Source organism: Lemur catta, chromosome 12 (assembly GCF_020740605.2).
Source record: "Lemur catta isolate mLemCat1 chromosome 12, mLemCat1.pri, whole genome shotgun sequence".
NCBI classification, from domain to species: domain Eukaryota; kingdom Metazoa; phylum Chordata; class Mammalia; order Primates; family Lemuridae; genus Lemur; species Lemur catta.
The window spans coordinates 37,431,332-37,459,068 of record NC_059139.1 but is presented as its reverse complement, the minus strand read 5'-3'; the positions used below and the strand labels follow the sequence as shown (position 1 = coordinate 37,459,068).

General features: G+C 36.2%; 1 protein-coding gene across 6 annotated transcripts in view; it reads left to right on the top strand.

Moving 5' to 3' along the window:
- Positions 1–27,737, top strand: part of PDE4D (phosphodiesterase 4D) — a 1,287,470-nt gene that overhangs the window by 279,883 nt on the left and 979,850 nt on the right. For 3 of the 6 annotated variants that reach the window (XM_045565989.1, XM_045566002.1, XM_045566003.1), the window contains exon 1: positions 8,805–8,915. The exons of the other annotated variants lie outside the window; for them this stretch is intronic. In XM_045565989.1, the coding sequence (XP_045421945.1) occupies positions 8,853–8,915 (63 nt within the window). In that variant the 5' untranslated portion in view covers positions 8,805–8,852. Of the gene's footprint in view, positions 1–8,804; positions 8,916–27,737 lie in introns of those variants that run through there. 6 annotated transcript variants of the gene reach the window in all.

Genomic DNA, 27,737 nt, shown 5'->3' with positions numbered 1-27,737 from the left:
AATAATAAAAGAAATATCCTGGAGCTGAAAAATACAATGAACAAAATGAAGAATAAAATAGTAGGATTGATCAAGCAGAAAGAAGAATCTGTGAACTTAGGTTATTTGAAAATATACAGTCAGATGAGAAAAAAGAATGAAAATGAATGAAGACATTATATAATATTTATGGGACAGTATCAAATGAGCAAATATTTGAATTATTGTCACTCAAGAGAAAAACAAAAGGATAGAAGGCTTATTTAAAGAAATGATATCAGAAATAGTTCCAAACCTGGAGAAAGATATGAATATTCAGGAAGGTAAAAGATCTCCAATCAGATTCAGTCCTAATAGGACTAATATGCCTAGTAGTCACCCAAGGCATATTATAATCAAACTGTGGAAGATCAAAGGTAAAGAGAGGGTCCTAAAAACAGTAAGAAAAATGAAGCAAATAGCATACAAGGGAGTTTCAATATGCCTATCAGCATACTTCTCAGTAGAAACCTTACAGACTAGGATATATTCAAAGTGCTGAAGGAGAAAAAAAGAACTGCCAACCAAGAATATGATACATAGAAAATCTGTCCTTCGGAAATGAAGAAGAAATAAATGTTTCCCAGAAAAACAAAAGCTGAGGTAGTTCATCACAGCCAGACCTGTCTTGCAAGAAATGCATAAAGGAGTCCTTCAAGTGAAATAAAAGGGTGCTAATGAGCAACACAAAAATATCTGGAAATATAAAACTCACTGGTAAAAGTAAGACACAGTCAAATATAGAATACTCTAATACTGTAATGGTAGTGTATAAATTACTTATATCTTTAGTGTGAAGGTTAAAAGGTAAAACTAATAGAAATAATAATAACTACAATAATTTGTTGAGGCATGCGATATAAAAAGATGTAAGTTGTGACATCAAAAATTCAAAATATGTTGAGGAAAATGGAGTAAAAATTTAGAGTATTTTCTTTTGTGATCCAAGTTAAGTTGCTATCAGTTTAGTATAACCTGTTATAACTATAAAATGTATTTCATAAGCCTCATGGTAACCACAAAACAAAAAGCTATAATAAATACACAACACATAAAAAGCATGGAATCAAAATATACTGTTAGAGAAAACCATGTAACCACAAAGAAAGACTGTGAGAGAGGAAGAAAGAAAGAAGAATCTATAAAACAACTAGAAGACAATTAACATAGTAAGTTCTCACCTGTAAATAATTACCATGAATGCACATGGATTAAATTCTGTAATCAAAAGGCACAGAGTGGCTGAGTGGATAAAAAAGACAAAACAAACAAACAAACAAACAAAAAACAAGACCCAACTATATGCTGCCTACATGAGACTCACCTCACCTGTGAGGACGTACATGGACTGAAAGTGAAGGGATGGGAAAAGATATTTCTTGCAACTGGAAACCAAAAGAGAGCAGGACTAGCTACACTTATGTAAGATAAAATAGACTTTCAGTCAAAAACTATACAAAGAACAAAGTATATCATTATATAATGATAATTCAGCAAGAGGATATAACAGTTGTAAATATATATGCACCAAACACGAAAAGCACCTAAATATATAAAGAAAATCTTATTAGATCTGATGAAAGAGATGGATCGCAATACAGTAAAGAGGACAACACCCCACTTTCTGCAATGCACAGATCATCCAGACAGAAAACAAATAGGAAACATGAGGCTTAAACTATAATCTAGACCAAATGGAACTAACAAACATACAGAACATTCCACCTAACAACTGCAGAATGCACATTAGTCTCAGCTGAACATGACATGTTTTCTGGATAGATTATATTTTTGGTCAAAAAACAAGTCTTAACAAATTTAAGAAGATTGAAGTTATATAAAGTGTGTTTAATAACAACAGAGGTATAAAACTAGAAATAAATGACAGGAGAAACTTCGGAAAATTCACAAATATATAGAAATTAAACAATGTGCTCCTGAACAGCCAATGGATCAATGATAAAGTAAAATTGAAATTTAAAAATTTCTTAAGGCAAATAAAAATGGAAAACAGCATAAAAAAACTCATGGGATACAGAAAAAGCAGTTCTATGAGGAAGGTTTAAAACAATAAACACCTAAATGAAAACAGAAGAAAGATCTCAAATAAATAACCTAACAGCTCCTAAGCAACACAATCAATTCCTGGGCCTATGGAGTCTGGCCTGTGGGCCTGTCTCCTGGTCCCCCAATTTCAGTCTCTGACCATGCTAGGGAGAAGCATGCTAGTCTCAAGTTGTCCATGGAGTGCTCAAGCAGGTTTAATGTCCCTCTGCTTCTGGGTATGCCCTGTTCTGCTGGAGAAGCTGGACAAGTCACAGTGGGGAGGGCCAGCAGACTGAGAGCTCATAGTCTGAGCACCCCTTGGTCCACTGAAGGTCTTTAAGAGGAAATATGTGAGCCCCACTTTCTGTGGGAGCCTCAATATAGCAGATGCGCCAACAGAGGGGAAGCAGCCACTCCTGCGAGTCTTGGCTCAATTTTCCGTTGGGGCATCCATGCCACTCAGCAGCAGTGGGTTGGGGAGGGGAGGGTGGGACAAATCTGAGTGGGGAAGAGCTGGCACTCTGGTTGTCTTTGTCCCTCTCCCCAGAAGGTAGACCACCTGGAATCATAGCTCTGGGATCATACAGATCCTCCAGGACTTTCCAGCCCCTGTGGCCACTGCAGTCTGAGCTGGAGTTGGGAAATGTTAGTGTGGGAGTAAGTGACATGAAAACTGGAGGGCTGATACTCCCTGGGGAGAAGGACAAAGGTACTCAATGGGTGGAGAAGCAGTATCGTGCCTGCTGTCTTGGCTCAGGTCTGTGGTGACAGGAAGTGACCCTGAGGGTGCTGGCAGCCTGGTTTTTGGTTTTCAAGAAACTCTCAGTTCACTGGTGGCAACAGCTTTTGGGCTCCTGAGGGTAGAAAAGCTATCCAGCAGTTGGGAGCCTGCGCATTTCCAGAGGTGTGAGGGAATGAGAAACAAAACAGCTCCACAACATTGCTCTGGGCAATGATTTTCTTAGATATGATATCAAAACCATAGGCAGCAAAAGCAAAAATAGACAAATGAGATTGCACCAAACTAAAAAGCACAGCAAAGGAAACAATCAACAGAGTGAAGAGACAACCTACAGAATAGGGGAAAATATTTGCAAATTATACATCTGATAAACATAAACAACTCAATTATTAGAAAACAAATAACCCAGTTAAGAAATGTGCAAAATATTTAAATAGACATTTCTCAAAAAAGACATACAAATGGCCAACAGGTTATGAAAAAATGCTCAGTATCACTAATCATCAGGGAAATGCAAATCAAAACCGCAATGAGACATCCCCTCCCACCTGTTAGAATGGTTATTACCATTCTAAGAGCCATTAGATAATAAGTGTCTGTGAGGATGTGGAGAAAGGAGAACCCTCATACTTTGTTGGTGGGAAGGTATATTAGTACAGCCATTGTGGAAAATAATACGCAGGTTCCTCAAACAATTAAAAACAGAACTACCATATGATCCAGCAATTCCACTACTGGATATACACCCAAAGACAATGAAATCTGTATGTCTAAGAGATACCTGCAGTCCATGTTTATTGCAACACGGTTCACAATAGCTAAGATATGAAATCAATTTAAAGTGTCCATCAATAGATGAATAGATAAAGAAAATGTGGTATGTATATACAATGAAATAATATTCAGCAAAAAAAAAAAAAAAGACGGAAAACAGACAAAAAACAGAAAAAAAAGAAGGAAATCCTGTCATTTGCAACAAAATGGGTTAACCTGGGGGACCTTATGTTAAGTGAAATAAGCCAGGCACAAAGACAAATACTGCATGATCTTGCTCTTATGTAGAATCTAAGAAAAACCGTTTATCTCATAGAAATAGAGCATAGAACAGTGGTTAGTTACCAGAGGCTGGGAAGGGTGAGGGGGGGAAGTTGGGCAGTTGTTGGTCAAAGGATAAAAAATTACAGTTAGATAGGAAAAATAAATTCAAGAGATCTGTTGTTAAGCATGGCAACAATAGTTAAGGTTGATATATTGTATTCTTGAGAAATGCTAGGAGAGTGGGTGTTGTGTTCTCACCACAAAATGCTAACTATGTGAGGTAATGCATATGCTAATTAGCTAGATTTAATCATTCCACAATGTATATATACTTTACAGCATTGTGTTGTATGTGATAAATACATACGATTTTTTTCTCTCAATTAAAAATAAAAACCAGCTTATGTCCTCCTAAAAACATTTTTTGAGGAAGCCCAGCATGATCTAAATGAGCCAAAATTTCTATCACATTTTCCTTGACTGTAAGGTACATGTTGGCAGCATCATTCAGTGAGCATGGTTTCATTTTTTTACATTTAGTATTTTACTATCTCTATAATCAATGTATTTACATTTAAGGAGTAACACAGACATTCAGCCACATATTTTTCCAAACTGGTATCTTCTTGTTTCTATACCATTTATTGAATAATTTATGTTTTTTATGCAAGTGGAAGTTTTTGATTGCTTAAATAGCATGGAAGGAAAAAAGGAAAATAATTGACTTTCAGATTTCACTAGATTTTGGGTTTTTACCATATAAGGTAGATTCCACTCTGCCTTTAGGAAAACTTTATTTTAAATCCAGGTTTAAGTGCTAAATAGTGCCTCTGGATAGTTTCTCTGTTACTTGAATATTGTTCTGAATATTTTACATCCTTACTTTTATACTTTAATTGATGTTTAGTATTATTATTTACAATTTAGGAATACATTTATCATTAATCTCTGTTAATCATTGTTTGATTCAACATCATATTAAGAGTTTGGAAAGAATTATTTTTATTAAATGATGATTTTCCTTAAAAACAAAGTATTACAAAAGAGGATTAATATGACAAACCAGAGAATACATGGCTTTTGGAAACTAAGGGGTATCAGAGACAGCTTTGTAGCATTTTAAGGTTAATATATTTAAATGACACATTTATTCCTAGAAATGAGTTCCCAGCCAATAAATCAGGCTCTATCAGATGGTCGCTACTAGATTGCTTCCCTCTCCGATGTCCTCTCCTCCTTTGCAGTATGCCCAGACTTCCAGCCAGGCAGTGGGGGTGCCCTGGGGCCAGCAGGCCCTTTGTTTCTATTTAACATCAGTATTTGCTTCCCAAATATTTCCTCTCTCCTGCTTACCTCAAGGCTTAGGGAAGTGGGGTGAGAAACAGTGCTCTCTCATATTAAAGGCTGGAGAAAATAAGCTTACAGTCTTGGCAGCTAAAGGCATACCCGAGAGAGGTCTCCATATGGTCAGTTAGTTTCCAGAGCAGTGCTGCGGCTGAGGCTTGTGCGCCCGTCCAGTGATGAGCACAGTTATTATAGTCATCAGGAGAGAACAGATAGAGTATAATGTGGGATCACCCCGTTCTTTATCCATCTGCCTTAGCTGTGTATAGCATCAGACCCACTAGGGCCTCTGTGCTTGGGTAAACGTAAAGCCGCATTTTCTATTGGCAAAGACTTCCAGAAGTGGCTGCTCCAGAAACCAGGTTGCTCAGAGGAGTGAATGGTATGTAGCTAGGCCTGCCCAATGAGAAAATATATAGAAATGGGCTCAGGAAATTTCTCAAGAGGTAAAGATATAGAGTAATAAATACTCAAGAAAAGAAAGATAGAAATGGAAGAAATGAAGAAAGAATGATAATGATGGGAAAGAGAAAAAGGAAACACACTTAATGTTTTATAACTGACCTAAACAATTTATGAAACAATATAGCTAGGCCAGAATTTAGCCCAGGCTTTCAAATAAAAAGGGATACTTAAGCCTGTATACCTCTTTTTCCTTCATTCAAAATGACCTTGAATTTTAGTTTCATAGGTTTTTGGTGCAGCTGTTATTTGATAATAACACATTGTGCTTTTCAATTTACTTAGATTGTTTAAAAAACAGATAACTGAAAACCATCTGTTTGTGTTTCTGTGTAATTTGTTCTCAGGACAGGGACTAGGAACAAAACACTTAAAATCCTGCTAATGAAACCTCTCATTAATTTAAGGAGTTCTACAAACTCAGTCTGTGGTACCAGGTAAAAAGGGTGCCAAGTGCTGGGCTTTCTGGGATAAAGGAAAATTAATTTCTTCCTTAGGCCTTTGTGGCTGGGTGGTATCTTTTCTATCTTATTGGCAGTAAGTCTCATAATTTAATGTGCATTAGAATCATTAGGAACAATTGCTTAAAATACATATTCTTGAAACTTACCCCAAGAGACTTTTTTTCAGTACGTCTGGGAAAAGGCCCAGGAATTGCCACATTTAAACAAGCTCTCCAGGTGATTCTGCTGTAGGTGGCTTGAGGACCACACTTTGACTAACACTGTCTTTTAGAATCAGGGGGTAAATTTGGGACAGGGGTTCTATAGATAAAATGTAGCTAAACCAAGAATAAAAGAAACACTCAAAAACTCTGAACAATCCACATGCTGTAACAACAAAGCAAACAGCTCAAAGCAAAGCAAAACCCAACAAAGGGTTTCACGTAGGTCCATAGAGATACAACGGAATCTGGTCAAACTCAGCTTCTGAGACACAAAAAGTCCAATTCTAAGTTGACATAGAGGAATATGGACAACATTTCAAAGAAACATAATTAATTTCTGTTATTGACACCAAACCCTGGGCTCTGAAAAACATTAGCAATTTACTAATCTTCCCTAGATGGAGCATGCTGGGCAAATCTATTTTGCTATAGTCCCTTTTGTAATGATGTACTTAATTTTGTGTGTCCTAACTCAAGGTTCTAACTTAAAAAAAAAAAACCTCTCCTCACTTGTTTCCCCCAAACTTATTAAAGGACACAATATAACTTTTCATTTGTTAAGAGTAGAGAATTGGAAGAATTTAATTATCAGAAAATAGTGATAGGTACAGATACTTAGTGGTGGTAGATGCAGCAATCTGGAGAATAAGCCTCTTTCTCGAGGACACAGATTCTGCCACTAAAGATGTATATGATTTCTAGAGAACCATATTACCTCATTGTACCTCAGTCTCCTCCTCTGTAAAATGGGGGCAGTAGAAAGTGGCTGATTTCTGTGGCCCTCACTAATGCTAAGTAGAATGACAATGTGCTAAGTCTTTCATCTGTTATCTCAGTAAACTTCGCCACAACCCTTTATCTATAATGACAAAAGGTTGTGATTAGAAACAAATTACAAAGAAAAGAGATTTAACAGTGCCTGGATTTATGCGGCTGGCAAGCTTGCAAGTGGCAGTGCTGACTTCTAATGCATATTCTTTTCACTAGCTAGAGATGGATTATGGGCTCTCTGCTTTATGTCTGATTGCTTTGTCCTGGTCTGTCTGATGCCAATTGATTTGGTGTGGAGTGTAAGACTATGAAGGGCAGGGGAAAATATCCATGTTTCAATCATAATGCTACACATTTCCACAGATGTGAAAAATTGTTGTGTTTCTTCAACTATGGGACCAAGAAAATGGCTGCTGTTCATACCTCTTGCCATTAGGTGGGGCAGTTGAGGAGTGGGAAAGTAGCATTTTTCAAGTGAAGTGATTCATACTCAACATATAAAAATAAGTGGTAAAATATAACCTCCTTTTATAGAGTGCAAACTCATAGCGACCAGATTATTAGTTTCTTTTTTTAATTCCCTGGGGTGAGAAAGAAAGGACACATAGGCAGTAATGTTAATGTAATGTAATATTGTATTTTGTGATATTAATATAAAATTCCCATTTAGGATTCAAAAGCCAAAATGTATTCTGAATTAACTTATATACTATACTTTCTTAGAAGGATAATTAAAGTATGTGATGTTGGAGGAACAAAATAACAGGTTTATGGCACCCCAGAAAGTGGAAAGGGGCCATGACAGTCATTGCTGCCCTCTTCTCAGTGGCTATCGATTTCCTTTAGCATCCAGGGTGCTCAACTGTTTCCTTCTCCTTCTCCTTTCTTGTAGAAAAGTCCATGTCAATTAACTTACCTGAGATGTTAATGGATAATTCATTAAGAAAATCTTTTGTGCTAAGCACATCATAATGAATTTTGATTGCTAATATTACCTGGGCTCTGCTTTGAAGTGTTTTTATTGACTTATAGATTTAAGATGTTTTCATAGAACTTAAAAAATGAAATTGTGGTATATGTATACCAAAGAGTATTACTCAGCTATAAGAAATAACGGTGATACGACATCTCTTTGGTTCTCCTGGAGACAGTTGGAATCCATTATATTAAGTGAAGTATCCCAAGAATGGAAAAACAAGCATCACATGTACTCACCAGAAAATTGGTTTCCCTGATCATCACCTAAATGCACATTGGGGAATGATACCAACTGGATATCAGACTGAGGCGGGGGAGGGGGGGAGGGGATGGGTGTATGCCTACATGATGAGTGCGTTGCGCACCGTCTGGGGAATGGCCATGTTTGAAGGTGCTGACTTGGGGAGGTGGGGGGTGGGGGGAGGGGATGGAGATATGACTACATGGTGAGTACCAGGCACACTGTCTGGGGAATGGACACGCTTGAGGCTCTGACTCAGGGGGATGGGCGGGACATGGGCAATATATATAACCTGAGCTTTTGTACCCCCATAATAAGCTGAAATAAAAAAAAAAGTTAAAAAAAAAGTTAGTAAATAAGAGGAGAAAGTTAGGCATTTACCCTGCTTTTCCTATGTGATTTATACTGATGGATAAACAAATAATAGAGAAGGGAAAATGTCTCTTTATAAAAGCATTCCATTCCCAAAAAAAAAAAAAAAAAAGAATCAGGAAAATTTCAAATCAATCTTTTAAAAGATAGCGACTTTAAACTTTCATCTTTCAATGTCCACATTTAGGTCAAAGAGTAAGAATTGTGGAGAGGAAGACAGGAATACCAAGGGAAAGGTGAGAGGAGAAGTATTTCTGGTTACTTGTGTTGCATCTCTCATAGAGCCATCATAGTGAAGGTCGTGAGGAAACAGTAGATTTGGAAATTTACGTTGCATATCAAAAGGATTTTTAATGAGATGAAGCAAGGAGATTTGATAGTTTGGAAATGAATGATTAATGAGGAAATCAACTCAATAAATACATGGATGAATGAATGGTATTTGTTTCCCCCTGGTTTGGCCCAGCTTGCTTTCCCACTTTTTCTATACATTTTGTTTGTATTTTTGTGTAAAATAGTTAAAAATCCCTGTAACTCACAGAATCCTACATTTGATTAATTCCAGATTATCAGAAAATATACATGAGATTTTCAGAGGACTGCAAAATAGAGGAATGACTAAATTTAATATACACTTGACCCTTGAACAACATAGAGGTTAGGAGTGTCAACACCCATACAGCTGAAAATCTGTTATTACTTTTGACTCCCCCGAAACTTAACTGCTGTTAGTCAACTGTTGACCAGAAGCCTTACCAATAACATAAATAGTTGATTAACACATATTGTGAATGTTATATGTATTATATACTGTATTCTTACAATAAAATAAGCAAGAGAAAAGAAAATGTTATTAAGAAAATGATAAGAGAAAATATATTTAGTATTCATTAAGTGGAAGTGGATTATCATAAAGGTCTTCATTCTCATTGTCTTTAAATTGAGTAGGCTGAGGAGGAGAGGAAAAGGAGGGGTTGGTCTTGTTGTTTCAGGGATAGCAGAGGTAGAAGAAAATCCGCACACAAATGGACTCATGCAGTTCAAACTCATGTTGTTCAGGGGTCAACTATAAATCCCTAACATTCGAATGATGCTTGTTTGTACAAAAAAATCTGGGAGCAGACTAGATTTGTACGCTGCTCTAATTTTAAATGGCAGCCAGCAGCACAACCAAATTCTCCTAACATCTCATTCTTTGATTCCTAAGAAGCCAATGCAAGAGGAAGATAAGAATCAATTTAGACTGCTTAGCCCAGTTGAGTAATATATGATGATAATGAAGTTAACAATGAAACTATTGAAATATTTATTGAATACAGTCATGCACCACATAATAACAGTTTGGTCAATGATAGACTGCACATACCAAGTTGTTCCCTAAGATTATAATGGAGCTGAAAAATTCCTAGTGACATTGTATTGTCACAAAGTCATAGCACGACACATTATTCATGTGTTTGTGGTGATACTGGTGTAAACAAACCTGTACTGCCAGTCTTATAAAGGATAGCACATACAATTATGTACAGTACTACATAATACTTGATAATGACTATGTTACTGATTTAGGTATTTACCATACTATACATTTTACCATTATTTTACAGTCTACTTCTACTTGTAAAAATAAGTTAACTGTTAAGACAGCCTCAGACAGGTCCTTAGAGAGGTATTCCAGAAGATATTGTTATCTTAGGAGATGATAGTTCCATGCATATTGTTGACCTAAAGACCTTCCAATGGGACAAGATGTGGAGGTGAAAGACAGTGATATTGATGATCCTGACTCTGGGTAGGCCTAGGCCAATGTGTGTGTTTATGTATTCGTTTTTTAAAAAAAAGTTTAAAAAGTTAAAAAAATAAAACTAGAAAAAAGCTTGTAGAATAAGGATATAAGGAAAGAGAATATTTTTATACAGCTGAACAGTGTGTGTTTAAATTTAAGCTGTATTATTATAAAACAGTCAAAAAGTAAAAAAAATGAAGTTTGTAAAGTTAAAAAGTTCAGTAAGTTAAAATTAATTTATTATTGAAAAAAGACAAATTTTTAAAATAAATTTAGTGTAGCCTAAGTGTACGATGTTTATAGTCTGTAGTATTGTATAGTAATGTCCTATGCCTTCACATTCACTCTCCACCCACTTGTTGACTTACCCACAGCAACTTCAAGTCTTGCAATCTCTATTCATAGTAAGTGCTCTCTACAGATATGTTACATTTTATCTTTTACTGTATTTTTACTGTAGCTTTTTCTATGTTTAGACACATAAATACTTACCATTGTGTTACAGTTGCCTACAGTATTCAGTACTGTACCATGTTGTACATGTGTGTAGCCTAGGAACGATAGGCTATACCATATAGTATATATATAGTATATAGTAGGTTCTACCGTCTAGGCTTGTGTAAGTACACTCTGTGCTATTAGCACCACTACGTGATCAGTTAGTGATATATATCTCAGTGTGTATCTCCATTGTTAAGGGACACATGACTGCACTTAATCTGTACTGGGCACCAAGCTGAGCATGTAATTAACTTATGTAATCCTCACAAAAACCTTATGCGTTTGGTACTACAAATTTGCACTATTTTTTTTTCCATAGAAAAAAGGGTATACAGTATTTGAGCATAAGTATATTATACATCAATACTAATGCAAAAAAATACTGAAAAGAAAAATAATGAAATAATGGTGGTCAATTTTGTTTTTGTATTTGAATGATATCACATTTTTATTTACTGGAAAAGCTAACTGTATTGAGATCAGTGATGTAGGTTCGGATGACCCATAGTTAAAATCGTCATCCTTTGTGAGAAGAAAGGAAATAAAATCTAGGAAATTTTTTGTTTGCTGAATACTGTAAATGTTGACTCTATTTTTTGGATCACAGTTTAAGAGAGAGAACTCTTTTAAATAAATTGGCTGAGGAAATGAACAGAATGTTCAGAAATAATTCTTCTTAAGTGTTATTTAATATTTCATTAGAGAGGTGTCTTCCTTAACCACCTGTTTAAAATGACACTCTCTTCATATCTCTAACTATTCACTTTCTTCATTTTCCCCTTGTAGTACTTATCACTACCAGACAGATTTATGGTAGTTTGTTTAGGGACTATTTCTGCCCTAGCTTTGTAAGTGCAGGGAATTTCTCTGCTTTGTTCACTGATAATTTTCTTGTACTTAGAACACTGTCTGGTACTTAGTAGATGTTCAATGAATATTTGGATGAATGAATATATAAATGAAATAAGAAAATTCATGTTGCTAATAAGTAATATTGAAAAATATTTTGCTTTGCTAAAAACCAAAGACATTAAAAGCAAGTAAAAACAATTAGCATTTTTATCTATTAACAATGAGTGAAACAGACAAAAAGATATAAATATATGTATCTTTAAAAATGTTTCTAAAACACATTTTAATTATATGAATATATTCAGGAAGAAAAAATCCAAAATTGAAAAACAGCTTTTGTTGACCAAAAGTCTTTACTTCAACACTAGTTATTATAGTGAAAGAAAATTTTAGAAATATTAAATGCATAAGACAAGAAGATAGTTAAGTAAATTATGATACATCCCTTTCATGATATATTATATAAACATTAGAAGTTAGGTTTATTAAGAGTTTTTTAAATGTGAAAAAATGCTAATAACATGAATTTAAATTATTTTTTAAAAAGCATGAAAATTTAAATATATTGTTTTAAAAACATACATAGAAAAAATGGTTAGAAATTATGCCAAAATATTAACAGAGACAAGAACAGGTAAGATTATGGATGATTTTGTTTTATACTTCTGTATACTTGTAATTTTCAGGTTTTCCAGATTGAAAACTTGATTGAGAATAAGAAAAAATAATTTTAAAATCTTTTAAACTGATTTTGTATTAGACTAGTGATAATCCGGAACTGATTATGTTTTATACTATGGACTTATGGCTTTACTTGAAGAAATGAATATACCATAGTATTGCTTTTATTATCTAGGAGTGTGCATGTAACTTAAGAACTTATAAGTAACATTTAATTTCAGTATGTCACTGGGGCTGCTGAGGGGGTGCTATAGGGGTAAGAAAACCTAAACTCTAAGGAATAGTAGCACATCCTTTCAATCATCAAAGATGTTTTCAATCTTGGATTCTAGTCATTGAAAATAAATTTGTTATTTGGATTTAATAACCAAATATATATTCTCCTTCCTTAGGACTAGTGAAATGGTCATTGAGTAAGTTTGGGTAGAGACTAGTGAAGGATATTTAAATTTGATAGAGAAGCTTAGAAGAAAGGTCTGAGATATCTGGGCTTAGAATGCAGGAGAACCTCCAGGAAGTGGTAGTAGCAACAGTTACTGTGATTCTGTGTATGGTTAGCCCAGATTCCAGACTGAAAGTTCTTCCTGGCCTCTTTCCCGAGTGGATTTGAAGACTTTATCCTCCTCCTTGGATTGTTAGACAAATTTCCACTTCTGACTTTGTTTCCAGAAACCCTGGTACCTAAATTGACTAGCTTGATCACATGATCTCCTTCTTCTTTCACAATCTATGTCATTGATCAGAGACCGTGAAACAGCCAGAACACTAGGGCAGCAGGCCAAAGCACAACATTTAATAACAAGACTTTCCTATAATTTGATTCATTTAATTCAAATCTGTATGAACTATTGGATTTGGTTCAGGAACCTGTCTTAATTCTTGGGTTGCTTTTCAGACCTTTAGAAGCCTCTGAAATTGTTTGAGCTAGGGTGTTGAGATGAGGGCAAGATGCAATGAGAAAATTCATTCTACCTGAACCTCTGCATTTATAATGAACTATTCTATAATTTATTGAGGCAAGGGTTATAAATCATTTCCACATAGCTTAGCACAGTGTCTGGCATGTAGTAGATGCTTGATAAATATTTGTCAAGTGAATTCCAAATATTTCATTTTTTTGTTGTTAATCCATTTGTGTAATGGAGCCATATCATCTCATCCAGATGATTTAAGAATATAAAACTAGGCCAGGCACGGTGGCTCATGCCTGTAATCATAGCACTCTGGGAGGCCAAAGCAGGAGGATTGCTTGAGGCCAGGAGTTCAAGATCAGCCTAAATAAGAGCAAGACCCCATCTCTACAAAAAGTAGAAAAATTGGTGGGGTGTGGTGGTGTATACCCGTAGTTCAGCTACTTGGAAGGCTGAGGCAGGAGGATCACTTGAGCCCGGGAGTTTGAAGTTGCTGTGAGCTAGGCTGACATCACTGCACTCTAGCTGGGGTGACAGAGTGAGACTCTATATCAAAAAAACCGAAAAAACAAAAAACAAACTCACTCCAGACTTAAATCCAGAATATATATGAAGAACTACTAGAAAATCAGTAAGAATGAGACCCACATCCCAATAGAAAAACTAGCAAAAATCTTAAAGAGGCACTTTACAAAAGAGGATATCCAAATGGTTAATAAACATATGAAAAGGGGCTCAGTGTAATGATCCAGGAAAACCAAAACCACAATTCAATACCACTAATACCACTACACACCCACAAGAATTGGTAAAATAAAAAAGACAGACACTACCTAGTGTTGGCAAGAATGTGGAGAAACCCAAACCCTCAATTACTTCCTGTGAGAGTATGTATTGGTAATTGGCTTTGAAAACTGTTAGGCAGTATCTACTAAAGCTAAACAAATGCATAGCCTATGACTCGGCAGTTTGACTTTTAGATACATATCAAACAGAATGGCATGCAAATTTTCATAAAAGACTGTACAAGAATGTTCATGGCAACACTATTTGTAATAGACAAAAGTTGGAAGGGCCCCAATTGCCCATCAAAAACATAACCAATGAATAAATTGTAATATATTCACACAACTGTAATACTAATCAGCCATGAAATATTGGTGAATCTCTCAGATATAAGGTTGCTAGGCACAAAAGAATATATACTATATGATTCCATTTATATAGAGTGTAAAAATAGGCAAAAGTATTATTTTGGTATTAGAAATCAAGATAGAGGCTACCCTTATTTATTGGGAGAGCTAGTGCCTGAAAGGGGGCACACAGGGGACTTCTCGGGTGCTGATAATAGGCTGTTTTTTGACCCAGGTGCTGTTGAAATAGTGTATTCGTTATAAAAATTAATTAAGGTGTACACTTATGTTCATTTTTGTATGTATATTACTCTTCAGTAAAAAATTAATAGAACTTTCTCATTCTTTTCAATTAACTTACCAATTCCTGGTATTAAACTTACCATGTAATGCATAAAAATGCAACTTCACAGTATCTCCTGATATAATCTCATGATGCCATGGGAAGCATTGTGTAAGATGCCTTTCACTCTGCGGATTATTTCCTTTTCTTTGCAGATGCATTTTAGTTTGATATAGTCCCACTTATCTACTTTTGCTTCTGTTGCTTGTGCTTTTGATGGCATATCCAAGAAATCATTGCCATGACTAACTAGGAAAAAAAAGAGAAGACTCAAATAAATAAAATTGTAAACAGAGGAGATATTAATATTACAACTGATGCCACAGAAATAAAAGTGGTCACAAGAGACTATTATGAACAATTATACACCAACAAATTGGATAACCTAGAAGAAATGGATAAATTCCTAGAAACATACAACCTCCCAATACTGAACCATGAATAAATAGAAAACCTTAACAGACCAATGACAAATAAAGAGATTGAAATTAGTAATCAAAAAGCTCCCAAAAAAGAAATGCCCAGGATCAGGTGGCTTCATTGGTGAAGTCTACCAAACATTTAAAGAAGAATTAACACAAATCCTTAAACTCTTCCAAAACCTGAGGGGAGAGAACACTTCAAAATTCAATTTGTAAGGGCAACATTATCCTGACACTGAAGCCAGAAAAAGATAATCCAGAAAGAAAATGACAGGCCATTATCCCTGATGAACATATAAAAACCCTCGATGAAACACTAGCAAACTGAATCCAATAGCACATTAAAAGGATAATACATCATGATCAACTGGAATTTATCTTGGGGGTGCTAGGATGGTTAAAACACGCTCAAATCAATTAATGTGATATACCATATTAATAGAATGAAGCATTACAAATCACGTGATTATCTCAATAGATACAGATAAAGTATTTGACAAAATTCAACACCTTTTCATAACAATAATTCTTAACACACTAGGTATAGAAAAAAGTTACTTCAACACAGTAAAGTTCGTATTTGACAAGTTCACAGCTAACATCATACTCAATGCTTAAAAACTGAAAACTTTTCCTGTAAGGTCTGGAACAAGGCAAGGATGCCCATTCTTGCTTCTACTCAATGTAGTAATGGAAATCCTAGCCAAAAGAATTAGGCAAGAGAAAAAAATGCATCAAATCAGAAAAGAAGGAATAAAATTATCTCTGTCTGCAGATGACATATCTTATATGCAGAAAATCATCCTAAAGATTCTACCAAAAAACCTGTCAAAACTAATAAGAAAATTCAATAAAGTTACAGGATAAAAAACTGACTTATAAAAATCAACTGTATTTATATACACTAACAATGAGCTATCTGAAAAGGAAATTTAAAAAAAATACTATCCATGATAGCATCAAAAGAATAAAATATGTAGGAAGAAACTTAACCAAGGAGGTGAAAGAATCACTGAAAAGTACAAAACATTAATGAAAGAAATTACAGAAGATAGAAATAAATGGAAAGACTTCCTGTATTCGTGGATTGGAAGACTTAATATTGTTAAAATGTCCATGCTACCCAAAGTGATTCATAGATTCAATAAAACCCCTATCAAAATCCAATGGTACGTTTTACAGAAATAGAAAAAGACAATTCTAAAATTCATATGGAACCAAAAAAGATTGTAAATAGTAAAACCAATCTTGAGAAAGAACAATAAACCTGGAGGCATCATATGAATGCTTTTTGATTTCAAAACATATTACAAAGCTACAGCAATTTAAACAGTTTGGTATTGTCATAAAACAGACATATAGACCAATGGAAAAGAATAAAAAGCCCAGAAATAAACCCACACATATATGGTCAACTGATCTTTGACAAGGATGCCAAGAATACACAACGGGGAATGGGTGGTGCTGGGAAAACTAACATCCACATGCAAAAGAATGAAATTGGACCCTTGTCTTTTGCCTTACACAAAAATCAACTCAAAATGCATTAAAGATTTAACATAATACCTGGAAGTATAAAACTACTAGAAGAAACTGAAATCTTAAGGGAAAAGCTCATGACGTTGACCTTAGCATTAATTCTTAAGTCTTCTGCCTGAAACATTTACAGTGGTTTGAAATGCAGAAGAATAGAGCTGTTTTAACATAACTGGGAGCAAAAATGGAAATATTGCTTCTAAGAGAGATTTTTGAAGTTTTTTTTTTTGTCTCCGTGTTTAATTATTTGCTGAGTCTCCTTTATCACATTAATATGGGAATTTGAACAAGATCTTTGTACTTGGTTAGAGGAAATAAAGAAACAGTTATTAAATAATTAGGGTGAGTCACCACACAATCCAGCTTGTGAATAATTGACAATTGATTTTACAGTGTAAAAGATTATATGGTTATTCTCTTAAATTGTTTTAAGGCTAGAAACATGAATCTATATTTGTCAATGCTACTCCATCCCACAAAGTATCTAAATAAGGTATTCCCAAGTTTCCATTTATGATAAAGTGCTGTAGTGCAGGAGTACACCCACATTTTACCAACAAATGTAGAGATAAATTCATGAGGTTGTCTAGTTGCCTTGTTCACAGGTTTCCCAACCCTCAGGGTTATGGTTGAAAATACGAACAGTTGACCATACTTTTAAGGAAGCAAGTGCACTTTATTATTGAGGCCAAGTCTTTTACCTTTGTTTAGATGCAAACCTGGTACTCAGGGGCCTTGTCATATTTATTTTCTGCAGAGTACCTTCTGTACTTGTCAAGATCAATAACTGACTTTATAATGACAGAGAGCACAGAGTTTAGCCTTCAGAATAGAAATGGCTGCTTATTTACCTTGCGAAAGTATTTCTTCTGACATTCTCAGACCAGTGAGCATAGATTTCTCTCTGAAGGACACTTTTTAAAAACTATCAACAATTTTTCTTGTTATATAGCATCTCTGCCAACCATACAGTTTATTTAATAACAATAACAACAATAGTAATACATGACCAGTTTTATTATTTTATAATTTACAAGATATTTTTCATATTAATCTTCCCATTGGATCTAAAAAAATCCTATAAAGTGGTCATGTCATGTATTATGCCATTTTGTATAAGGAAACTGATGAGGAAACAGACTCAGAGACTGAACCTAGTTTTCTAGGTTCAGTCTCTGAGTCTTTGATACTTCTTTGCGCAGCTTTCCCTCTTCCCTCTCCCTCTCCCCTCTCCCTCTCCCCTCTTTCTCTCCCTCTCCTTCTCCCTCTCCCTCTCCCTTCCTTCCCATAAATTACCCAGTTTGTGGCATTCTGTTATAGCAATAGAAAATGAACTGAGACTGTGGTTCAGGTTCTAGATTTCAAAATGTAAACTTGTAAAAGGAAAAAGTGAGAACAGGGCTTACAACAAAAATCAAGTTAGGCTCAACTTTATTTACTACAGTTTTAAACATAGACAGCTCTCATATATTATCAAACACCCATGGTAAAACTCTACATTTTTGTTCATAGAGGCTGTCCTGGCAAAATTCTTCCATCTCCCTTTAGCTTTGCTCTGAAAGATTCAGTACCCCTTGGACTTCTTTATCTCTCAAGGACTGCAACATAAACAAGGATTTGGGTTTCCCATCTAGGAGTTTCTTTGCAAACCTAGTTCAGAACATGAACATGTTCTATTCAAAACTCTTTGAACTTCTGATTACATAAAATTTTTGACTAGGGTTTGATTAAGTAAGTCTCCCAGCATCACCTCTGTTTATGTCCTGCTACAAATTTTCAACAGAAGCCATGTCCTTGTGCTTAGTGATTGCACAAGGGAAGTAACTGTTAAACAGGGCAGTGTTTCTGAACCTGACGTCATTGGAAAATCTTCAGGGAATCCCTGGACTCCAAGAAATGTTGTGCAAAATTGTAATGACTCATTTTGTACAGTCATCCCTTGGTATCTGTAGGGGATTGATTCCAGGACCCAAATACCAGGACTGCAGATTCAAAACTCCATAGATGCTCAAGTCCCTTGTATAAAATGGTTTAGTGTTTGCATATAACCTGAGCACATCCTCTGTATAATTTAAAGCATCCCTAGATTACTTATAATGCCTGAAAAAATGTAAATGTTATGTAAATAATTATATACTGTATTGATTTTAATTTGTATTGTTGTATATATTTGGAATATTTTCAATCCCCAGTTGGTTAAATGTGAATGCAGAACTTTTTGATACTAAGTGCCAACTGTACTTTCTCTTGGGAATCATATTCACAGCTTCCATTAGAGACTTTAAGGGACCTATATTCCTCTCCTCCCAAAAAGTTAGGAACTGCTGCTTGGGGGAGGCAATAAACTATTCATTTGAACATCAGATTCTTTGGATATGTCTTAGAAAATGGGCATCTAAAGAAACATTCTGTGGTAGCCAACCTCCAAGATGGCCTCCAGTGACCTCTACCTCCCGGTATTCACACTTTTGTGTTATCTCCTCTCACATTATACAAAGACCAAGAGAATACAGCAGAAGTGATGGTGTGCCACTTTGAAGGATAGTTTATAAAAGACTGTGAATTCCATCTAGGGTGCTATTTGTTTCTCTCTGATCACTCACTCTGGGGCAGGCAGCTGCCAACGCATGGGGACACTCAAGGAGCCTGTGGAAGAAGTCCACATGGTAAGCTATGGAGGCTCCCAGCCAATAGCCAGAAAGGAGCTGAGAGCAAGTTGATAATCACTTGAATGATTTTGGAAGTGATTTTCTAATTCCAGTCGAGCCTTGCCATGATGGCAGCCCTAGCTGCCAGCTTGACTGAAACCTCTTGAGAGAACTTGAGTTTCAGCTGCCCAGCTAAGCCTCTCCTGAATTCTTGATCCTCAGAAACTGTGTGAGGTAATAGATGTTTGTTGTTTTAAAATGATACATTTGGGATAATTTGTAACACAACAATAGATAGCTCATGCACATTACCTTGACTGGTCATGATAAAAAGAAAAGTGAGTATGAAAAAATTAAGTGTCTGTGAAATGCTGACCTCTTTATTCTGAGACAGGGTCTTGCTTTGTCATCCAGGATGGAGTGTAGTGGCCTCATCATAGCTCACTGCAGCCTCAAACTCCTGGGCTCACATGAACCTGCTGCCTCAATCTCCCAAGTAGCTGGGACTACAGATGGGCATACTACACCTGGCTAATTTTTCATGTTTTTGTTTTTGTTTTTTTTTTATAGAGACAGGGTCTTGCTCTTGCTCAGGCTTGGCTCAAACTCCTGGCCTCAAGCAATCCCCCTTTCCTGCCTCAGCCTCCCAGAGTGCTAGGATTGCAGGTGTGAGTCACTGTGCCCAGCCCTGGTCCTGACCTTCTCTTTTAATTGTGGGAAATTACAGTTGGAAATAAGAATGTCAAAGTCACTACTCTTTTTTCTTGTTGGCAAATAGTGAATGCAGTGTAGCCCATTCACAGCTAGAACTTGGCCACCATTGTGACTGACACAGCAAGAAACAACCTCATGACTTGTTTGTTGAAACAAGTTTTCTTTTAAGTGATTTCTTTGTTTCCTTTTGAAAGGTACCAGCTGTCAAATGTGTTCTGGGGAAACTGTTCTTATATTTCCTCCCAGCAAAATCAATTCAACATAGAATTCATACTTTGCCAGTGATCATGGGGAGGTACTAATGTAACTTTTTTAAAGCTGTAGGGCCTCTCATAGTCCTCTAATGCACTTTACAGCTGTTACTTTTGCTGTAGTAGTGGCTTCCTTAAATGGTCGCACATTTGAATGGTGCTTGTGCTAACTTACATTCCCCCCAACAGCGTACAATAGAGAATTCCCTGCTCTCCACATCACCCCAATACTTGTTACCTTTTGTCTTTTTGATTATAGCCATTCTAATAGGTGTGAAGTGGTATCTCATTGTGGTTTTCATTTATCTTTCCCTGATTATTAGTGATGTTGAACATTTTTTTCATATACCTGTTGGCCATTTGTATGTTTTCTTTTGAGAAATGTCTATTCTGGTCCTTTACTCATTTTTTGAAATTGGGAATTTGTTTTATGGCTATTGAGTTGTTTGAGTTCCTTATTGTATTTTAGATATTAGCTACATATCAGATGTATGGTTTGTAAATATTTTCTCTCATTCCATAGGTTGTCTCTTCAATATGTGGGATGTTTCTTTTGCTGTGCAGATGCAAGTTTTTAGTTTGTAGCAAATCCATTTGAATATTTTTGCTTTTGTGGTTTATTATACCCTTGTAATGAGTGAATCGGGTTCTTTTCTTAAGTAGAGGATCAATGAGTACCTGATGGAGAAGGAGAAACTGGTGAAGAAAAGAGTCAATTAGGACATTCTTTGCCACATTGCAATTTTCTGAGGGGCTGGCCCTGGCATTATATTTGTGTTAATGGCTCTTTCTGATCTGGGACACTAAAATACCATCCAGAAGCCTCTACCTGGGAGAAGACTGTAGCATGGGGTAGATACATGTCCAAGGGAAAAATATGAGATGATATAGAAATAAATCAACTACACACATTTATAGAATATCTACTGCTAGGTACCAGGTTCTATGGTGAGTAATAAACATAATTCCTTTATAATTTATACTCTAGTTGAAAGATTGAACATATGTATCAAAAGATACCTAGGAACAAAAGACGAGATACTGAGATATCCAAGGAAATTTTCAGCTGAAAATTCCATTATATTGCCATTTTTTCTGAAACAAATACCAAAATATTATCAAGTTTTATTCTCAGTTACTTTTGCTGGCAAAATATAAACACCTTTCACCCATTCATTTGTTCTTTCCCCAAGTATACTGAGTACTGGCTATTTGAAAGACTCTGTGTTAGGTGCTTTGGAGGACAGGAAAGGCTCTAAAGATGTATGGTGAAAACTCTCCAGATACTTCTGAAATTTTGTGAAACTTTCAGATTGGAACCAGGTTGATTTGGGTCAAACTAGATTCTTGAAGTAAAAGCAAGCAATTGCAAATAGGCTAAAACCCCATGGATTGCAGCAGAATCGATGTTAAGATGACCCTTAAGTAAATTAGAACTGTTGAGGACTTTGGTAATTAAAGTCTCTTCCCCATAGCTCCTCTAGCAATCAGGAAGCAAAAATAGTTTGAATTAAGGTCTCATAAATAAACATGCAGCTTGTCAGTCCCTAGAGCTGGAGAAGTCATTCTTGAGTGTGCTACCTGCAGGGCTCAGAGACGAGAGATGATCCTCTTGTCACCCTGACAGAAAATATATTAACTTCCTTAAACCAAGAATTATAGTGATTTCAGTGGTACAATTACTAGGGGTGACTACTGGGACTTTCATAAACTAAGCTTATTTAAATAATGTTTCAGAAAAGAACATATGCTACTACTAAAGAGTCGTGAAAGAACAACTGTAATCCCATAAGATAAAGCTAGTTAAGAATGTTCATGTTTGCTTCAGATAGAAGTCCGTTATTTTTGTGGAATAATTAAGTTCCTCTATAGACATCCATTCCAGGGAAGCTCTTGAGCTTTTCACCACTTTCATGCCCAATATTACTGGTCATTTTAGAACTGAAAAAATTACAGTAGTCTATGAATTCTTTGATGATATTTAAATCAATCTAGTTAATTCATTTATCAGATTTATTGAGTGCTTGTTACATGCAAAGTATGACAGCCAGTGCCATGTAGTACATACATTTGGACAAAGAAAAAATTCTGTGTCTTGAGGTGCTTAGGTCCAGTAAGAAAGAATAACAAGTGCAAAGATACCCAATTCCAAAGCTGAGAGAGGAAAGGAGAGTTGATTTGAGTTGGTATGGTCACATGAGTAAAAGAGCATTAGTACTGGGCTTTGAAAAATGGATAGAATTCCAGCTGGAACACTAGGGAGGAGGATCCTCCATGGAAAAATAATGAAATTAATGAAAGCCAGAGTCAAGCTAGAAAAAAACTTGTTAATGGAATAATAGCGAAGCGTTCAGAACAGCCAGAAGTCTTCTTCCTGCTGTGTTCCCTAAAAATTCCCCAAGACTATTACTATGTAGCTTGCCCCATTCCCTCATAGTCCTGTTTGCTAGAGAAAAGGTAGCACTTTTTTCTTTAGCAATGCTGAACAAAGGAAAAAAAAAATGCCTTACTCTGCCCAGGCAACATGCACGTTTAACATGAGATTTCTGTTAGCAATGCCTTAAGCCATGGAGTTAATCAGCACTTTATTCAGTGTGTAACGGGAGGGAGAAGAGATCTGGGAATAAGCAGATCTTTCAGAATTACCCCAAATAGGGAGAAGCGGGGCAGCCAGCTCTCCCTGCCTAGTTTCTGTGAGTTTCAATGTGTACAAAAAGCCTTGTGTTGGCCTTTGCACCCAGGAGGTGGCAGCTGCCACCCGGATGCTGAGTGGAGGAACTTGGGATCTTCTTATGGGGTCACCCAGCCAGCAACTGAGTGTTGCAGAGTGGCTAGGGAGGAGCAAAGGAGAGTTTTCACTACTGTAATATTCCAGCGGTTGATGCTAAGTCAGAAGAAAGAATAAGCAAAATGCTTCAGAAGTCAGCATACTTCACAGCTTTATTATTCATTTGTTCCCTCAGTTCCAACCACTCAGCCAACTAAATCCTCATTCTTGATATAACTTTTCTCATATCTTATTAATGTTAGGGCAAGACCAATTTGGTATCATATATGTACAAATTATATGTAGCTGATAATCTTTTTGATGGCAAGATAAACTTAATTATCTCTAACATCATCAATCACTTTTCTCATTGTAGGGTGGTGAGTCTCAACCATGGCTTCCTATTAAAATCATCTAGAGCTTTAAAAACAAAATCCCAATTTCCAGGGTGCTCCCAAATCATTTACACCAGAACCCTGGGGTTATGACTCAGGTGTCAGCATTCTTTAAAACTTTACAGGCAATTCTAATGTGCAGCTAGAGTTGACAGCCACTGTTCTAAATGTCTTGAGGATGAATAATAAAACCCAGACTGGTAGTGGGTGAAAGTATATGTGCGTCTAATGTGTAAGTATCAAATTATTAACAGTTTTCAACAAATGTATTTCCATTTTTAAAATAGTCTCTTAGGGAATGACCTTCATAAATTTGTTACAGAATATTATTTTAGTGATGTCTTTGTTAGTAACGTGAAGCATGTTGCACATAAACTGTCTGGAGAATGTGGCAATATTTGCAAACATGCCAGAGAATACAGCAGATTTTACAAAGGTTTGTGAAAACAATATGCTTCATTTTTGTTAGTTTAAAAACAGCTTCAAAATTAGCTTCCTGTTAAACAGAAAGCCCAGAGAGTAGAAGAGAGAAGGGTCTTATTCCTTGTTCACTCCTGGTTACTGTGAGAGTCCCCTATTTTAAAACCCATGATGTCTTTGGCTATTTCTTCTCTTGACCGTCTAATAAAATGTTGAGATCTGTTGATTCTACCTCTGCAAATTTTCTTTCACACCTTCATCATTTGTCCATTTTCATGGCCACAATCCTAAATCAAACTCTTGTTATGAATACCTTTTACCTTGGTAATTGTCATATGCTCCCAGACCAAATTTTCTTAGATATCAACTCTGGCTAAAGATCTGAGAATATAATTTTTTCACTCACCTTCAGTGGTTCTCTACTGCCCACAGAAATATCACAACTCATTAGCCAAGCATTCGAGTTCTTCCATCATCTGGCCCCAACCTTATACCCAAGACTACTCTCCTTTGTGGATAGTGCTGTGAACTGATCTAGCTGCTTAGTAGTCCCCAGACTTGGATGGCTATGTTCTTTCTGCTGTCAGGACCACGGCTCATGCTGGTGTTTCTTCCAACGCCCAAATCCTACTGAATATAGAAGGCTCAAATTTCATCTGCTTCCCCAAACCTCAAACCCCAGAGCTAAAAGCAATATTTTTCTACTGTGATCCCATCAACACATTATCTGGGCTCTTTAAATATTTCTCAAAAGTCCCTTAACCCCTCGCTGTTCACTTATTTGTAAAATGGGGATAATAGTACCTACCTAAAAGATTGCTGTGAAGAGTAAGATTATGTATGTAAAGAGCCCAATACACAATAGACAATTTTTCAAAAATTGTCTATTTCCTTCTTTTTTTATTCTCTCTCCTTCCGTATTCCTTCCTCCTATCTTCCTTTTCTTTCTTTTTCTTTCTTTTTTTCTTTTCTTTCTTTCTTTCTTTCTTTCTTTCTTTCTTTCTTTCTTTCTTTCTTTCTTTCTTTCTTTCTTTCTTTCTTTCTTCTCTTCTCTTTCTTTCTTTCTTTCTTTCTTTCTTTCTTTCTTTCTCTTTCTTTCTTTCTTTCTTTCTTTCTTTCTTTCTTTCTTTCTTTCTTTCTTTTCTTTTCTTTTCTTTTCTTTTCTTTTCCTTTCCTTTCCTTTCCTTTCCTTTCTTTTCTTTTCTTTTCTTTTCTTTTCTTTTCTTTTCTTTTCTTTTCTTTTCTTTTCTTTTCTTTTCTTTTCTTTTCTTTTCTTTTTTTTTTCAGAACAGAGTCTCACTCTGTTGCCCAGGCTAGAGTGCTGTGGCATCAGCCTAGCTCACAGCAACCTCAAACTCCTGGGCTCAAGCGATCCTCCTGCCTCAGCCTCCTGACTAGCTGGGACTACAGGCATGCACCACCATGCCCAGCTAATTTTTTTTCTGTATATATTTTTAGTTGTCCATATAATTTCTTTCTATTTTTAGTAGAGACGGGGTCTCACTCTTGCTCAGGCTTGTCTCGAACTCCTGAGCTCAAATGATCCACCTACCTTGGCCTCCCAGGGTGCTAGGATTATAGGTATGAGCCACCACTCCTGGCCTCCTTTCCTTTCTTCTCCCCTCCCCTCCCCTTCCTTTCCTTTCCTTCCCTTTCCTTTCGTCTCTTTTCTTTCCCCTTATGTGTTGTCCATTGTAACTCTGTAATTTCCTTGGGGCAAGGTCCTATGATTGGTAAATTCGTGCTTTCCATACAGTTTCAGGGTAATTCCCTGAAGATGTAGGTACTCAATAAACGTACATGTTTTAAATGGAAGGACCCAAAATTCATAATTACTGTACAGGTTATGATCAGGGTTTAGGAGAGGAGATATAGACTCCAAATCCAGTTGTTTTAAATTATTATTATTATTATTTAAATTATCCTATGTATTTAATCAAAAACTTATTGAGGAAATTATTATTATCTTGATGAGAAATCAAGAGTCAGGTTAGGTAAACTGATTTAGGTTAGACAGCTTCAAAGAGTTAATCAAGGAGTCAAACCAAAGTCTCTCCAATTTGGAGGCACACATTGTTTCAGTTCACCAGGATTGGTTAGATTATCTCTGAGATCATGTCTGCTTGGATGGCAATCATTGCAGACAACACTTCTTTTTCTATTATCTGTGTCCTAGGTCCATAGGAAGGTGAGAAGTTAACTTAGCAGTAAGTTGGTGAGAAGGAATTCCTAGGAGGGTGGCTAGGATTGAGTGAAGCAGGTCCAGGAGTAAACAAGCTCTGGTTAATACCCCATCTGCACTCTTCTCAGGCTCACTGAAGAGTTCTAAAGCAAAGCTTGTTGTAGCTGCAATCTAGGAATTGGAGAAGTCTCCAAGAAACTAGTGTGGATTCCTCTTTCCTACCTTCTTCCTTAGTTTATATTCCATGTGGTCTTCCTTTTTCTGTTGCCAGTAGTTTTCCTCTTCCCAGGAGATGTTCAGCTTTGAAGAAGCCATGTGCTTTCTTTGCCAATGGTTATTCTCTGCACCCTTAGTATTCTCTTAGATAATCTCCTGATGACATCGTTCCAGAGGGACTATTTCCATAGTTGCTGTTGAGGGGCAGAAGTTCCTGCCACTGCACTGCTCATACCCCAGCCATCTCCAAGATGAAGGACAGGTTCTCTCTGAGAAATTTTGATTTAGGACACATCAATTCTAGTCTCTCTTTACTGGGGCTTGAAATAGGGGGGCCAATTTTCCTACAAAGAAGAGAGTGAAACTGACATCCAGTAGGGGACACAGATGAGAAACTGTGAGCTCCATGGAAAAAGAGACAAAGAATATAGCTGCTTTCCTCTTTGATAGGTTCCTAGATGGGTTCTAATCCCACAGAGGGCTTAGCTGCCTCTTAGTCTTGGGTTCTATAAAATAGTCCTATAACCTTTCAATAAATTCCTCCTTTCAGCCTAAGCCGACATGAGTGAGTTATGTTTCTTACAAACAACCCCCTAACTGTGAGAGTTAAATAATTTTTAAACCATTCTCAAAATTCATCCTTAATTTGCTTTTGCTCAAGCTGAGTCACTAATCTGTGCTGAGTCCCCATTATCCCATTCTTTATTAGGTTCTACAGTGTACCTCCAGGGTACATTTCATGGTCCTTAATGTCTCTTCTACATAACATTATTTATGGAGTTTCATGATGTGTTAAGCACTTTGGTTGAATAACAAGCACATTTCATCTAATATTTCAATTCTATAGTCATACTAATGGGTAAGTTTCTATTCTTAATGGATTCAGTTTCTTTCTTTCTTCTTCCTTTTTTCTGTCCTTCCTTCCCCCCACCTTCTTTTTTTCCCCCCAGTATCTATGATAACAGGGAGTGAAAAAACGGATAAAAGACGACAGAATTAGAAACTAGAAGGCATCCTTAGTCAACTCACTGACTCTAGAGCTTTAAAAACAAAATCCCAATTCCCAGGATGCTCCCAAATCATTTACACCAGAACCCTGTCATCTAATCTCTCAGGGCCTCACTTTTATCCGTAAGTAATGCAAGGAGACTATACCCAAGTTCCTTCCAGCGTGAAAATTCTATAATTCAATGATTCTGTTCCTATCCTGGAATATACCATGTAATGATAGAAATTACTGGAAAATTTGTTCAAAATATACATCATCCTGATATTTAGCATTGATACTGACATTGATGTT